Source organism: Cavia porcellus, unplaced genomic scaffold (genome assembly GCF_034190915.1).
Source record: "Cavia porcellus strain 051 isolate PalLab524CR breed Dunkin Hartley unplaced genomic scaffold, mCavPor4.1 scaffold_14, whole genome shotgun sequence".
Taxonomy (NCBI): Eukaryota; Metazoa; Chordata; class Mammalia; order Rodentia; family Caviidae; genus Cavia; species Cavia porcellus.
The window spans coordinates 45,108,823-45,125,813 of NW_026947497.1; the positions used below are offsets into that span (position 1 = coordinate 45,108,823).

General features: G+C 38.7%; 1 protein-coding gene across 2 annotated transcripts in view; it reads right to left on the reverse strand.

The window, feature by feature from the left end:
- The window catches only part of Gatb (glutamyl-tRNA amidotransferase subunit B), an 86,290-nt gene extending 69,372 nt beyond the window's left edge, over positions 1–16,918 (reverse strand). Inside the window, exons 1-2 of one of the 2 annotated variants that reach the window (XM_003476810.5) lie at positions 16,706–16,917; positions 14,857–15,007 (exon numbers count right to left, since the gene is read on the reverse strand). In XM_003476810.5, coding sequence (XP_003476858.2) covers positions 14,857–15,007; positions 16,706–16,881 — 327 coding nt within the window. In that variant the 5' untranslated portion in view covers positions 16,882–16,917. Of the gene's footprint in view, positions 1–14,856; positions 15,008–16,705 lie in introns of both variants that reach the window. The other variant, XM_063260845.1, reaches the window with a different exon arrangement.
- Between the last annotated feature and the right edge of the window lie 73 nt (positions 16,919–16,991).

The window sequence follows — 16,991 nt, forward strand, 5'->3', positions numbered from 1 at the left end:
AAGAGCCATCACAATCCCTGACTTGAAGTTATACTACAAAGCAACAGTAGTAAAATCAACATGGTACTGGAATCAAAACAGAGCTGAAGATCAATGGAATAGATTAGAAGACACAACCACAACTACAAACACACTCAACCACCTTATCTTTGGTAAATGAGCCAAGCAGGTTCACTGGAAGAACGACAGTCTCTTTAATAAATGGTGTTGGAAAAACTGGCTCTCCATTTGCCGAAAACTAAAGCTAGACCCATGTCTATCACCATGTACTAAATTAAAATCTAAATGGGTCAAAGATCTGTATATTAAAACAGAAACACTAAATCTATTGGAAGACAAATTGGGTAGAAACCTTGAAGACATAGGGGTAGGTAGAGAATTCATGAACAGGACTCAAACTGCATGGGAAATATTTCCCAGAGTCAATAACTGGGATCACCTCTTATTAAAAAGTTTCTGCACGTCAAAAGAAATCTCCAGCATAGTGAAAAGAAAACCCAAAAACTGGGAAAAGATTTTAGTGAACTCCCCCTTAGACAAGGGACTTCTGTCTAAAACATATAAGGAATTAAAAAAACTCAGACCACCAAAATTCAAAGATCCAATCCAAAAATGGGCATCTGAGATGAATACGCACTTCTCAGATGAAGAAATACAAATGGCAAACAAATTAATGAAAAAATGTTCATCATCACTGGTCATTAAAGAAATGCAAATTAAAACCACACTGAGATTCCATCTCACTCCTGAAAGAATGGCCAGGATCAAGAAAACCAACAACAACAAATGCTGGAGAGGCTGTGGGGAAAAAGGAACTTTCCTACACTGTTGGTGGGAGTGTAGACTGGTGCAGCCTTTGTGGAGGTCAGTCTGGAGATTTTTCAAAAAGCTGGGATTGGTAGTCCTATTTGTTCCAACTATTCCACTTCTAGGCATATTCCCAGAAGAACTGAAAGCATCATACCACAGTGATATATGTGCACCTATGTTTATAGCAGCACAATTTGTAATCGCCAGATCTTGGAAACAACCCAAGTGTCCATCAACTGAGGAATGGATAAAAAAGTTGTGGTATTTCTATACAATGGAGTATTACTAAGCTATAAAGAAGGATCACATTGAGATATTTATCAATAAATGGGCGCAGCTTGAGACCATACTCATAAGTGAAATAAATCAATCTCGCATGTGTGAATACCGAATAGTTTCCCTAATGTAAGTAATGATCCAAATATATAAAAGTATGTGGCAATCATGATTCCCCATTATGTGGCCTTGAAGCCTTATAAAGTTTTCATTTATTAATTGGAATGGCTTTATTCTGGGCTGCTTGATATGGAAATATTTGAAGCTCTAGTATATGAAGTTATATTCAAATATTTCAAGGAAAAAGACAGACACTATGGTAACTACTCTTAAGTCAGGTTATTTGGTGGTGAAGCACTAGGTTGCTGAAACAGTCATGCTTTGACCTGTATTGTTATGTTGTTATGTCCTCTTTTATCTCAATCTCTCCCTTATTCATTAAAAAAATTATTTATTTTTTATGATTTTTTTAATTAAGGGGAAAAATTTAAAAAATTAGCAGGATATATTATAGTAACTTTTTTCATTTCCTATTAACTGGATTTGAAGTCCTATAATACTCCCACTATCTTGTTTTGACTGATTAGACTCTGTTCCGTTCTATATGATAGTATCAAGTTTGAGGGTATAGGCAACTACTTTGAAGGCAGTAAGATTAACTAAGATGCCCATTCTGGTTTGACTATTATCTCCTTGGTCTTGTTCTCTACTGTTTTGTTCAACTTTATAATACCTAATGAGATAGACAATTCTTTTTAAGGAAACAAGAGGCATTATGGTAACCATTGTTGATAACCTTGTACTCTGTTTTTACATCATGTACTATGTCTATCCTTGGTTTTGACTGACAGCTTTGTTTTGCCATATTTGACTTTATTCTCTTCCAAAAATAAAAAAAAAGTAATAAGAACTAAGGAGTAATAAAACCCAAAATGTGTAAATTTTGTTGTAAAAAAGGAAGGGGAAAAAAAGTGCTCTAAAGGATACAACTGCATGTGTGTTTAGGGGTGTTAAATAGATGACCATATTAATGTTTTTGGTTGGATCATTGAACACAACTGTTTACAGTCTCACTGTTTGAATGTCCACTTTGTATGCTTTGATACTGTGACTTGAGCAACTATCTCTAAGATGATAATGCGTAATCTATTAACTGGTGATTTCTTACTGTTTTTTTTTTTTTTTTTGTAGTTTTGTATTACTTGTACCCTTACACCTCTTTGTTTTGTTTTGTGTTTTTCTCTTTTTCCTTTTAAATAAAATTTTAAAAAAAATAAGTCTGTGGAGTGACTCTCAACCCACTCACAAAAGTTCTTACACTGAGTACGTCCTGCCAAACCCAGCTTCACAATCCACAACTACAAGACACGCAAGAAAATAATCTACCCTCAGCTGGATCAACTGACCTACAAAAAGCAGAGTAATATCACCCAAAAACTTCACCTGGTAGAATTACTGAACATAGACTATAAACAGATTTGAAATTATTAAAGAAATAAAAGGTATGCGATACTTGATGACTACTTACATGGTGATAGGTTCAACTGAGAGCTGCCCACTTCCTTCGTAGTAGGTCTGGAGAAATCCAATGCAATAGGTTTGATGCCCTTTTACCTACTTCTGACTCAGCACTTGTCTCTCTCTGGATATAGATCTCGTAACTAGAGGACATCACAATGCCTGGAACATATAATCGATGGTATGCTGCACAGCCAAGGCCTCTAAATCTGTATGCCAATGTATATATGACACATATCTGTAAACACATTGCACAGAAATCTGTTAATAGTGTGTTTTGAGATATACACTCATACACACCTTCAAAATAATAGCCACCTACATAGACCAGACTTTTTGCAACTCTGACTACAGTGGAACATGGACTGGAAGCTGATCATTAAACTGGGTATGAGAAACACTGGTCTTGATCCAAGTGGGACATTAAGTAACTATGTGTCCTCCAGGAAGTCACAAGGGCAGTTGTTTCGTATATAACAAGAATGGAACACAGTGACTTTCAGGATCTCTTTCTATTTTAGCCTCTTATGGTTTTATAGTTTCAACAAACGAAGTAATTCCACACTGTTCATGTACTTCATTCTGAAGCAGGACGTTGCTCTTATTTATATTAACAAATGTGACAATCTGGCTTTCCAGGAAAACAGATCAGAAATAATAATTGAGAAATGGAAAATGAGGAAGAAAAAGTTTCTAGAGTCAAATATACTGACAGTGGCTTTAAAAAAGGTGAGAGGCAGCGGTTAGAAGTGCAAGGAAAAACACTATTCTATGGAATCTAAAAGGAACAGGCTATCTCTAGCCTTTCTCTACATCATCAGATAGCTTTACACACTTCATAGCCCTTCAAGGGACCATTATATTACAACATTGTGCAATAATTGATGTTGCTGATAACCTTTAACAATCAAGAAAAGGTTATTTCATGTTCAGTATATCCTATTTAAAAGCAGGAAATGTATAATGCATTTAAAGAGTCCCATACCAAAGTTAAAAAAAAAATCAAAAGGGTTATAGATGCTTGGAAAATTCTTTCATATAGACTCCTCATTTATGTGTATAAGTGTACAGAAGAAAGAAATATTTATTATGGGTGTTAAGCACATATTCTAAGTAAGGTATGCTCAAGCCATCCAAGAAAGATCCATGAATGCTTTTTAGAACCTTGAACATAGAAATCCAAAACAACATACATAAAAGGATGGCAAATCGACCTAGTAAAAAACTATGTGTTGGCAGAAAGCAGAAGCACAGGGTTACTAGGACACAGATTGCAAGTGGGAAAGGATGCAGGTGAAACTGCCAGAGGGGGGCACATGAACATGATGAAGAGGCAAGCTTGTAAGAATCCAATGTAACCTCGTATCTGTTTTTCTCTCCTCTAGAAGACAGAACCTTTTTTTGTCTATGTCTTGTATTCTGAGTAATTACTTTGAAGATAAAGATACATACTGCATTAACTACTACTATAAAACTTTATTTTTTTAATAAAGATATCCACTGGGGGGGGGCATACATGGCAAGGAAAAAATCAACTGTTTCTCCCAAGTAGGGAGGTGAGGGCCAGGGATTTAGTTCAGCAGCGTAAGCGCCTGCCTGGCAAGTGCAAGGTCGTGAGTTCGATTTCCAGTACCAACAAACAAACACAAAACAAAACAAAACAAAAAAACAAACCAACAAGGGAGGTGAGGATCTGCTGCCTGCTGAAGGCCAAAGTTCATTTTTGGAGCCATCTGAGTTCAAGGCAGATATCCAATTAACAATGTGAAAAAGCAAGGCTGGACCACTGGCAGAGTTTAGGAGCAGAAAGAAAACCCTCCCACACCTGCGAAGATAAGCTCTGAGACATAAAGAGACACAGTGCAAATGCCTCACACCAGAACACCTCCAAGGGAATGGAAGGAAACTATAAAAGCAACTCTGGAGAGTGGCAAGAATAAAGTCTACGAATACAGTGTAATTATAAATGCTGCAGATTACATTAAAGTAAATCATTGGAATGGAAAAATATTTAATAGAAAACTGTCACATTTTGCATTGTTAGTCAAATAACTCAACATTATCTAAGTGTGACTGAACACCGGATTAAATATAGATCTGATTATAAATGTATGCATTTAAATGCTCTCCCTAATGATGCTTTCTTGACTTTGTTTTCTTTCTAAATTTTAAGTTAAAAACAACTTAGTTATTATGTTTGGAATTAAGAGTCAGGAAAGCATGCCAGCTGGATGCCCTCTAGAACTAGGCAAGTATTTCTAAACCTATTAAGTCCTTCAAAACAAAAGATATTCCTAAGGCATCCACGTTCAGAGAGCGAGAACAGGACAGATTACCTAGCTTTAAGAAGTCTGTCATAAGAAATCTAAAAAATAAATGAATCCTGAAGCCCTTTACAAAGCAGTCACATCGTCATTTCTCTAGGGAGGTAAAACCTTTCGGGGCAAGCTATTCAGGTTTAAGAATGAATTTGGCCCTAATGCATTGTATCTGCATTGTGACCTGCCAGAGGGCAGGCATCAAATCATTTTCACTCCGCTCTTTATCCTTTCTTCTTGCCAGGAACAGTATATACTCTTGGGAATAAGAGAAAGATTTCTGTAATGTGGTAAATAACGTTTCAGTTTTCATTCCATAGCTGCCAAGGCCAATTCTAAACGCCTTTGGTATGCAGAGCCCCAAATACTTTTGTAGACAGGCTGATGAGAAAAGAGAATGCTCTTGCATACATGTGTGAAAAAGAGCTTTTCCTCAGTTCTGCAAAGCAGGCATTCACAGCTGCTAAGGGGTTCTGTGCTACATGCAGATAAAAGCTTTCAGATAAACAAAACAGGAGCAGAGTCACCAGTTTCTAATTAATCTCATTGTGGTACAGCTTGATTATCAGACTTTATGGATGAGGTGAATGGTTCCACCAGCCAGCGACAGCCAGGCCAATAGTGTTCTCTTTCTCTTTCTTAGGGACACCAGGTGGGACAAGGTTTCAAATCACAAAGAGTGCGTGTATGTTCATGTGGGTGAACATGGGGTTCAATTTCAATTTCAAACAAATGTGATGCCTTGATGAAATCTCAACATGACTGGGAAATTTGGGGGGGAATTATGAAGGAAAAAGTTTTTGTAACTCTCATGAAATTTCAGCAAATATATTTTCCTTTCTAATTTTCTTCCCATTTCTCATGCACATACAAAATATTTCAACTACAGAAACTGAAACATTAGTAAATAGGAAATAATACAGGTTATTGCCAACTCTAAGCAAATAATACAGGTTATTGTCCATAGTTCTGCAGGCAAATATTAGTTAATAAATTAAGGAAGATCCTGTACGATCCTTAAGAGCTTTCACTAGGTCAAAATAATGAGGCTGAATCTTTGCTAATAAACAGTGCTGTCCTTAGCTTAGCAGCAATCCTGCCTGTCCTGCACAGCAAAATGGACTGAGTGGCCTTTTCAGTTGGAAGATTTATGATGGAATTCCATAAAATTCTAAAACTCAGGTAAAATAAGAAGATGAAATGCTTGTGTTCCTAAAATCCATTCAGAAGGGTCACTAAATGGAATGGGGAGAGGGTGTTTACCCAGTCAGTAGTCAAGACAGCAGCCTGGGCAGATGCAGACAGGGGTGGGGGTGGGGTGGGGGGTGAACAGCAGTGCAGGCAGGGACAAAAGAAAAGAGTATGTCTGTATACACATGTATTTACACTGATGCATAGATTTATAAATACACACAAGATGCATGCATACACATGCGCACACGCACTGCCAAACTCAAAGCAAGCGACAAAGATCCTCTTAGGCCACAGCAGCGGTAGGGGTTTAAAGCCAACTGCCACCCAGAGGTAGCCAAAAAGAGACAGGGCAGCAAAGTCAAGAACATGAATGCTAAGCCAGACTACTGAGACCAAATTCCAGTCCTCCATTTCTGATTGCACTGACCGCAGAAACTGCCCTGTAGAGTCGTTGGGAGGTTGAAATGAGCCAATCAGCCTCACAGGAGCCCTCAGGAGATGGTACTGATCAATACTGATAACTGGGCAGGAGCTGCATCAGCTACTGCCGATGAAAGCACCTGGGAGAAGTCAGCGCTGCGAGCCTGTGTGGGCTGGGAACGGGATGGCTCCCGGGGACAGCTGTGACCCGAGGATCCCACTCCAGTCAGAAAACTTGTACCATCAACTGGAGGGGTCCTTGTGGAGGACGTCATCCTCTCTGGTCATGGGGAAAAGGCGCCTTGGGATATCATAGCCCCTGACCCTGTCCCTGGCTTGAGTGTGTGTGGTGGGACTGGCTCTACATAAACTGTGCTGGGGAGGGGGTGAGCGATTCACACAGAAACTGGTTTCTTTCATAACATCCTGGGGGGCCTGGCAGAGGCCACCATAAACTCATCCAACAGATACTGCCACCATCCCAGGCACAGTCTTTAAGTTACTGAGCACACTGAGCCTGGAGCAAAATAAATAAAAACAAACCCACACCTGGAAGCCTCTTGGCTCAATCTCAATCTATCAGACAGAGAATATGAATGACCTACAAAGGACACAAACTGCTCGGCAGCAGTAACAGACGCCCGAGGGCAATGGGATAATGTCTTCCAAGTGCGGAGGGGAAATAAATGTCAACTCAGGATCCTGCTCTATCATTTAAGAGCGAGGGAGCGGCAGAACAGTGGGAGGCACACAAAAAGCAAAGAGGCCTGGGATGCAAGAGATACTAATACAGGAAGGAAGCAGCACGGGAAAGAGGAGCTATAAGGAATGTGTCTGCTAGAAGAGGGGGAAAATCTACGGGTACTTCCTCAAGTGTCCAAACCCAAGCCCTAAAACTGACCCACACCTGTGGGAGGAGGACCAGATTTTTCCCCCACAAGTTACAGTGGGACAGCTGTCTTTCTCCCCGTGCTCAGGAGACATCTCCTGCTTTCTCAGGAAGCCTATTCTGTCAGTGACTCTGTCCCTCTTTATCTTTACCTTTTAATTTTTTATCGAAGTATTACAGGCATGTACTTTAATATGATTGATAGTGAAAAGCAGCAGTGCCCCACCCCATCCCTTGTGACATCCAGTCCTGTTCCTGGCGGCCGTCACCTTCAGATCTTTGAGCTGTCTTGTCTGGTATTTATCTTCCTATTTTTAAATAATATGTTACGCCAGGGGAGCTCTGGAAAATCCATCACCTGCTAGTGAAGGCTAAGGCTGCTTGGCCATGGGCCCATGTCACAATCCTTCCTTAATCTGGCAAAAAGACAGACTTGATAACCTGTCACAATGACACAGTGTACTTGTTTTTAGAACATGGAGCCACAAGACTTGGCTCCTTCCACTTCCAAGAGAGAACTTATATAAGTTACAAGGTGAAAGAGTAACAACGTGACACACTTCACAGTGGTTTTTGTATTTTACTGAACCATAAGGAATTACCACTTTACTACATTTCTATTCAGAAATAATCCAGTTCTCACCCACCCCACCATGACTAGCTGGGTCACCAAAGTCCCCAGAGTTAGGGGGCAAGGAGAGTAGGTGACTTCACCTAGGCAAGCAGAGAACCCAACCACAAGGGTAAGCTTCAGGAGGAGGGACTTGGGACACGCATGAGTCTATTTCCTCTTAAAATCACAGTAAGGCGGAGCATTGCACGGATGTGGAGAAGTAGGCATTCTTTACTATCAGGACTTCGAAAATAAAAAAGAAATTTCACTTGCAAAAGGTTGAGAAACTAGTAGAGGTGACATCTCATTAACGTTATTTTATATAAAAATAAACTATTAAAAACACTCCTCTGTGACTAATATTCTGTCACATAAGGGCTATAAATCTTTTACTATCTAATTAAAAATAAGCAACATCAAATCAGTAACAACCTCACTTCCTATTTCTTCTTCAAAAGAAACAAATCCACTAACTTAAGAATCTAAAAAGGAGAAATATTCCAAAAGCATATACATATGTTACTTACGTTTTCTTGCTTTATCAATTTAGAATGTGACTTCCAATTATGGTAGATAAGAATTTAGTTCTTTTCTTTCCCAATATACAGCTCAGAGCACAGTTTTTGTTAAATCTGTACTTGGTGCTTCCATGTATCTCTCTGCTGAGCTATAGGTATAGTTGGATTACATTTCCCTTCTTGAACATTCTGTTTCTCCTGGAGTTGATAAGCCTTTTATTTCTTTCTGTGGGCTTCATCTTTTTATGTACTTCAGCTCACTCTTTTCAAAGACACCATACTACGTGTCAACTCTCTCCACACAAACATCAGATAGCCACTATTCCCACCCCCACTCCCATTTTTTTCTGGAGTTCTCTATGCTGGGCCATCTTTCATCTTTTCCCAGCAGGCCCTGGTGCCTGCTGCAGAGCTGGCAACCCAAAATGCTCCTGTACTCCAGTAGGTTCTTGGAATGATGGAAAACAACAAATTTTTCGGAGGCTGCCTATTAGAAAATACTGTCACACTTGACTGATGGTGCAGAATGCCGAATTCTGCATTAGAAAGATTATTTTTCCCCCACTAAGAATTTTTAAGACTCTGTTCCATTCTCCTTCAGCTTAAAATGGTGCTGTGGAGAAGCCTAATGTCCTCTAATCCCTAATTTACCTGTGACATGACTTCTGCTTTCTTCTCCCTAAGATTTAGGATCTTATCTTCATCTCTGATGTTCACAAATGTCCTGATGCAGTGGCACGTGAGACTATTTTTATTTCTCACACTGGGTAACTGGCAAGCCTGCTCAATTTGGAGATACATGTCCTTCAATTCTGGGAAACTGAGCTGTGTCGTTTGATAGCTTCCTCCCTCTTTTCTTTCTGGAACTCTAATTAATTAGATTTTGTACTTCCCGGATTGATTCTTTAATTTTCTCATTTTTTTCTTCCACTGTCCAATTCACTGCATATCTGTTTTACTTTCAGGAGGATTTTCTTAACATTCTAACTCTTCTGGGGTCTATTTGTGGGAAACAAACACACCATAGTTTTAACTTTGAAGAGCTCAGCTTTTAAAATGTATTAGTCTCTTCCTGTTTTAAGGATGCAGCTACTGTCTATTCTTTCTTTCTTTCATTTTTTTGGTACTGGGAATTGAACTAAGGGTCTTGCACTTGCCCGGCAGGGATTACGCTGCTGAGCTAAGTCCCCAGCCCTGCTATTTCTGACAGTTATTAAATTTTTTACCCTGTGTACTATCTATTGTCTGTAATTTCCTTTAGCTTTCTTTTTTTTATTGTATTCTCTACCCATCATGTTGGAGAATTTTCAAATGTCTGGGGATTTTGGCTATCCATTTATATTTCACAGTGAGGTACTAAATGCTGATTTGAAATATACAAATTTCCAGGGCTTACTGACTGGAGTCCCTCACTCTAGGATAGTGATGGCAAAACTTATAGAGCTTTCAGTGATATAAACAGTCCCGAGACATGCATGCCACAGGCTTGCCATGACTGCTCTACGACAATCTGGTGGCTAGGCGACTTTTTTTTACTGTCTTGCCCAAATGTCAGGACATATCTGAAATTATTCCAATATATATATATATATTTTTTCATATATTCGTATTTGTTCTATAAGACATTTTTAGAGATTCTTGTCTGAGGGAAAGGGGAAGAGGAAAGACAAACTGAATTACATGATCTTCTAAAACACAAGAGGAAAAAGAGCTAAGCAGGGCCTGGAGTTTAAGGTCAGACACAAGACATATCTGATCAGTGCCTTTTGCTCTGCCTATGACCCATGGATCACGTTCTAACTGAGGCAAGTCGTGTCTTAGTTTTACTTGGCCATTTCACAAACTGCTTGTATCTTTAAATGGCCTCCTATGTGATCTTCAAGCACATTATCTTTCCTCTACCAACACTGAGGAACAGAAACTCCAAGTGCCTGCTACTTTATCCGTGCTCCACAAGGGCAAGACTCGCGGCTACTCTTTACCTATTGTAGTTCTAAGCTGTGCACAAGAGCTAGTGCAATGATCAGCACATGGTAAGCACCCAATCAGTGTTGGCTGAATGAATGAATGGAGATAGCTGATGGAGAGCCGGAAAAAATATCTTAGTTACTTGCTTGTTGCTGAGACAAAATACCTGACACCCAGAGTTAAAGGAGGAAAGATTTGTTGTAGCTCAGTTTCTAGAGGTTTCAGTACATCATCAGCTGGCTCCAGGGCAGGGTGGCACAGCAGAGCCATCAAAGAGGAGAACAGTTCATGGAAGCACATAAGGAAGCACAGTGACAAGGATTCTCTTTCTGTCCCTTCTAGCTTGTCCAGGCTACCCACCCTCAGGGCAAGTGGCATGCACACCCTTAATCCTACCATCACATTCTTGATCCCAGCATCACACACCCTAGATCTACCCACCTCCAAAGAGCCCCACTGATGACTGCATGAAGCTCTGAGGGAACATCTAGGTACAAGCCATAACAAATGGGTACAAAAAGACACATAATATCATAACTTCTTTAAACAACAATCTTTTTTTCTTTTCTACTAAGTTCAAAGAGCATACTATCCACTTCAAGGTACTTAGTAAATATTTAGTAATCGTCAGATATTTAAAGTACTACTACCCCTTTAGTCGCTTTAGGCTTCCAAAATTATGGCAGCTGGGCCAAAAAAAAAAAAAAAATTACACATGGCCCAAATTTGCATTAAAATTCTTTTGGGTGCAGTTTTCTATTCCCTTATTAGACTATCTGAAAATTAACCAGTCACTACTTTTTAACCCACACAAAACCCAACTCCATTATAGGGACTGGAAAACAAAAGAATCTTACCAACCTACTCTTGCAAAGTGTATTATTTCTAATTGAGAAGTAATTTTACTCAATATATTATGATTATTTTCTTACTGCTCCCTCGATTCTCTATCTATCCTTGAGGTAACAAGAGCAACAGGTTAGTTTTGTGAGTCAGATCCCTTACCAGGTGAAATTCAGATTAAGAGAACAATCACTGTGTATAGCATTTATTTCTGCTATTACTGGCAACAAAACTGTGCTCAACAATTCAGGGCAGTCTCTGTGAAGATGAAAGCCACCAGGTCCTGCATGTGATTCTAACAGGTCAGAATTATGAAACACTTATGATGTGCGGTGATTGTTTTTTAAAGGACATTGATGCATTTAATTCTCATAAAAATCCAATGAAACTGAAGCAAAACAATATTAAATAATCTACATGCAAATTCTGTTCATTTCAATAAAAAATTTATCTTTAGCATTTTCTTGTCATTAACAATTCTTCATAAACATTACAATTTCATTATGTTCCACTGCATACATGTCACATAACTTAACCACTTCCCCAACACCAGAAATTCTGGTTGCTTTCAATTTTACACTATTACAAATAGTCCTATAGGCACTTCTGCATGAAATTTTCATGCACATATTTCATTATTTTCCTAAGGTGTACTGGCCAGGAATTAATAAATTTGTTGGATGATTCAAGTAGATAAATTTCCATCATTTTGTCTTATGCATTTTTCCTATTGCTTTTATGCTTACAAAATTTCTTCCTGTCCCAAGGACAAATGAATAGTCTGCATTGTGTTCCAGTTTAGTTTTACTTTTAACTTGTAAATATGTATCTGAATATTTTGTATATATCAAAATGTTTTGATGTCTCAAATGAGCTACAGTAATATTTGCCTCTGAATAGCTAGTTAATCAATTTTTCCAAACTGTCAGTTGGATAGATCTTCCTTTTGCCAATGATTTTTGATCCTTCTTTAACATATACATGTCTATGTACATGATATACTACACACATTTCCTCTCCAATATCCATTTATAAAAAGATTCTTCTGCTCCACTTACTGATGTATTCTTTGGAGAGAAAAGATAATAGGCTCAATATTCTAAGTGCTGGACTTACGATACTAATGAATCATTTGGATGGAAATATATAGTAGGATGTTAGACACACAGACTTGGTTGCTAGCAGCCAAAGAAAGCTCTATTTGAGGGTGAAAGATGACACAGGAGAACTTATGGGACAGAAATGAGAGCCAAGGAATGAAGTATGAGAAGCTAACGCATCAGGGCTGGGTGAAAGAAACATGAGAAGAACCAGTCAATGGGTCAAGGAGAAGACTGAGGAGAGAACAGAGTAGACTTGGGAAGATATAGCTCCAGGCATCACCATGAATTCTACATATTCCTAGGCTTAACTGACCAAACTAATAACTTAATATTGTACTCCAACCCTCCGAAACCTACTTTCCAATTCTGGGTTACAAGTAGTCACCAGATCCAGGGTCAGGATCTCAGCACATTACCATACTGTCTCTACGGTATTAAAGAAGGACACTTATCTAAATGCTGTAGTACATTTTAAATCTATTTACAGGCAAATCACAGGGTTTTGAAATGTTTTCAGTGATGTTTTATTCTGGAATTTTTGATATAATTTTACTCAGGTACTAAAACAGTTCCTTTAGAGACAGAAACATTTCTGAAAAGTGGTAGATCAGAGAAGAACCATGTAGGCTACTTAAACTGACTTGTTAGCTCTGAAGAAAAACATCCTAGCTCATGCAAAGCTGCATTTTTAGCCTCTATGTACTGTTTAATTAATGTAAGCCAAGCTCTTAAAGGTCAAGAGTCTCCACTGTTTTACTGACATGCTTATCACTGGACAAACATCCTTTTTGGTGCGTGAAAAAAGTCTGTTATCTGATATTTTGAACTATCTCTAATATTTTTTGACTATACTTAGATATAACTGAAGAGCCTGTTGTCTGTTTACCAAAAAATGTGCCTATCTGCAAGTGGATCTATTTCTAAACATGAACTATAGTGTGTATCCTGCTAGATACCACATTTCCAGCTAGAAAAACCTAAAAGGAATTCAGAGCTTATGTTGAGTCTCTTGTCAATGATTACCACACTGGGGGAAAAATGTTTTCAACTGAGAAGGAAAAAGAGGTGTTATACCAATTTGCCTTCTATTTCACTTGTTTGAACAGACATTATTTCTGCTATATCTGAGTGTCCACTAAAAGCCACCTCCACCAACAAAACAAAAATCTTCATATGTTTATAACTGTCTCTTCCCAAACAAAAACTTGCTGTATAAGAAGTTGCTCTAAGCTGGGAATACAGGTCAGGGGGAGACAGAACTCTACATCCACATTCCTCTAGAGAGACCCACAGCAAATCAAAGGTAATTCTGGGTATAGTTTCCAGAGATGGCAGTCCTCCATAGCAAAACACAAATAAGGAAAAAGTCCCAACACCATCAAAGGCTCAGGTAAGGCAGGCAAAAGGGAAGCAAGGCCAAGCACCTTTCTGCCTGAACAATGATTTTGAGAAAAGCCGACCAAGTCCCTGCAAGCCTGCCAGTATTCAGCTCCACCAGCTTTCATTTATATTGAAGTGTCCTGAGAGACTGGAATTCACCTATGACCAACCCTACAGGCCCCACTCCCATTATCACCGGGTATACATGTTCTCTTCAAACATGGTGGGGTAAACTACACCCAGTCGATACTATAGGTCTTAAACCTTACTCAAATATTTGCACTGGGTGAATTCTTCAAAATTCACCCAATTACATGAAAATATGTAATAAGAATCTTGCTGATGGATACACTGGGCTCAGTCATTCCTTAGGGTCATGTGAAAATGAGTTATTAAATCACTGTACATCGTGGTTGGCTCATTATTGTTGCTTAATTCTCATTATTGCACTTACACTGTAATATCCTGTGACATATGCTGCCTCCTTTGACTACAGATTCCTCTTCCTCTTCATTTATCTGCCTAACTCTTATTTGGCTTCTCAAATAGTTTTGACACCACCTCCTCCAGCCCCCTTCCTTAACTAACATACCCTTTACAACACTCTATTAGTCCTTCCTTTTACTGACTTATGTTTTCCTCCTCTGGGTTCCATCCTCTACCTATGACCTTCACAGAAGTAATCACATTGTACTTGTTTACAAGACATCACCACCACTAGTCTTTGAACTCCATAAAAGCAGGGGGATCTTTGCTCATCTTTACAAATGAGCAGTGTCTGGTATTTAGTAGGCATTCTAAAATGTGTGTGCAATAAACAGATGTACAAATACACTCAGAATTAGAAACAGAATTACAGAAGAGTCTTTAGAAACCTTTAGTCCATCCAATTTTATCCAAAGTTCTCTAAACAGAGTGTGTCAAGATATTACAGCAAGGAAGACATTATCTATGACCAGTATAACAAACACTTACTAATGAAAATAAGATCAGATAAAAAGCTTACCGGCAAAGTTCCAGGCAGAGAAGCATCAAAAAAAGAAACCAAGGAATTTGGAGGAGCTGCAAAAGACACTTGAGATCCAGAGAAAAGCTTGGAATTGGAGGAGATCTGGGCATGAACTTCCAATCCTACCACAGCTGCCCATTTATGTCCACTAAAAAGAATGAGATAATTGTTAAGAAGTAGTTACAACTAGTACTATGTATGAATTTCTGTAAGCCTAAACCACAATTTCTCTAAGTCTAAACCTATTTGTTTTTAACTTATTAAAATTTTATATCCTTACTTTTTAAGATGTGATATTTTATTTGTGATTAAATCACAAACAATTCGTAATAAATATCTACCATGCGATTGGAAAAAGAAATTGTTTACAATGCAGCATTAGGAAGCTCACAGCAACAGAAAACAAAACCGTCTGGTGCCTTAACACAATTTAAAAATGGGTATTAGGTGCAACTGCTTGGCTGACTTCAGCGAAAAATCAGCAATTTCTAAATATCTGTAACTTAATCAGTCACTTAGTAAGAAGTGAAGAAAGCTGATCTTTCAAACATTTAGAATTCAAGTCAGTGGTAGGATTCTACAACAGAAATGGTGAAAAAGAATATTCTCAACTTTGTTTTGAATTCATTTTATAACAATAGCTTGCAGGTACAATTACCAGAATGACACAAATATAACTGATCACTAAATGATACTGCTGAAAATGTTTGCAAAAAAGAAAATATGGAACTATCAGATGTAGCTTTTTCGTTTTGGTTCCCCAAATCATTTTCAGTTTCTTGGATCAGATTTCACGTTCCTTTGTGCTTGCTTTCTATCAAACCTAACAAGGTGTTAAATACTACAGTAATCTCGTTTATCTGATCTTTCCTACTCTGTTAGGTTGGCACACAAGACTTTTAGCTAACTGTGCTTATTCCATGTAAAATCTATGTATGCTCCTATCCTGCTCTTGTCCTAAGCAATTTTGTGTATTATGTAGATTTTTGTTCACATTGGGGTTTTAAAAACCCATTTCAGTACAAGAAGTTCTGTATATGGTATATTGCAAAGATTAATTCTTTCTTTTTAACATTTGGCGACACAGTCTGTATGAGAAATTAAACTAAAAATTCAAAATATGTTTGCAGTTTCATTAAATGAGAGAAAAATATACTTTCCATTCATACAAAGATTATCTAGTTTATGAAAAGAAACGGAATGCATTTGTACACGTTCTTTCAGTTCTACGAAGCAAAGCTCTAAGTAAAAACCAAATATGAGAAACGAGGCTTATGTTTCTGTATTTAAAAAAAAAAGACTGAAATCTTATACAGTGAATCATAAACAGCTATTCACAAAGTATGTAGCAAAATTCTTTACATAACCAGGGGGAAGATCTCTTCAGTTAGCTGCTCATCCTTGGTCTCACATGTTCAACAAATAGCTGCCGTTTTCTGACTCATAATTTCTGACTAATGACATTATACCATCACTACATGAAGCCTATAGACAAAAAATCCCTTTCCAGCCCTTAGTAGCACTGTGTATCACCGACTCCACTGCTACTGTAACCAAATGAGATCGAATCTCCTGACAGTACAGAAGTTGACTCAAGAAAACTTGCTATTTTTCACTTGCGAGTTCCTCAAATACGCCTACTTTAAGAGAGTGGTGAATTTGTGGGCAAGGAGCTGATAGAATGCATACTTTATTTTCATCTAGGTGTCAAGATTCTTATGTTATAGGCAAACACCCTCCCTCCTACCCAAACTTCCAAGGGCTGGGCTACACAGGCTGTCATCTCCTTAGTCCTGCAGCTCCACTTCACACATAGGTGTGCAGTAATGGTATGAAAAGTTTATACCCTTTCCTCGGCTTCGGGGCCGTATGGAGAGACTGCTGGGCCACTGATCTCTGTTCCCTCATCCGATGGGAAGCTGACCCATTCGGGGACACTCTTCGGTGGCTGGAACTGCTGTCCACCCATGCTAAAGCCCAACGTTTTCCAGGGCCGACCCAGCGTAGTATGGGGGCCGCCATCGCACCGGCCGCGTCCTGGTCAGGTGACTCAGCCGTCCTCTGCCGCAAGGACCGCTAGGAAACGTAGTTGTTCAAATACTCTAAACGGCTATAGGCTTGGGCCGGAAGAC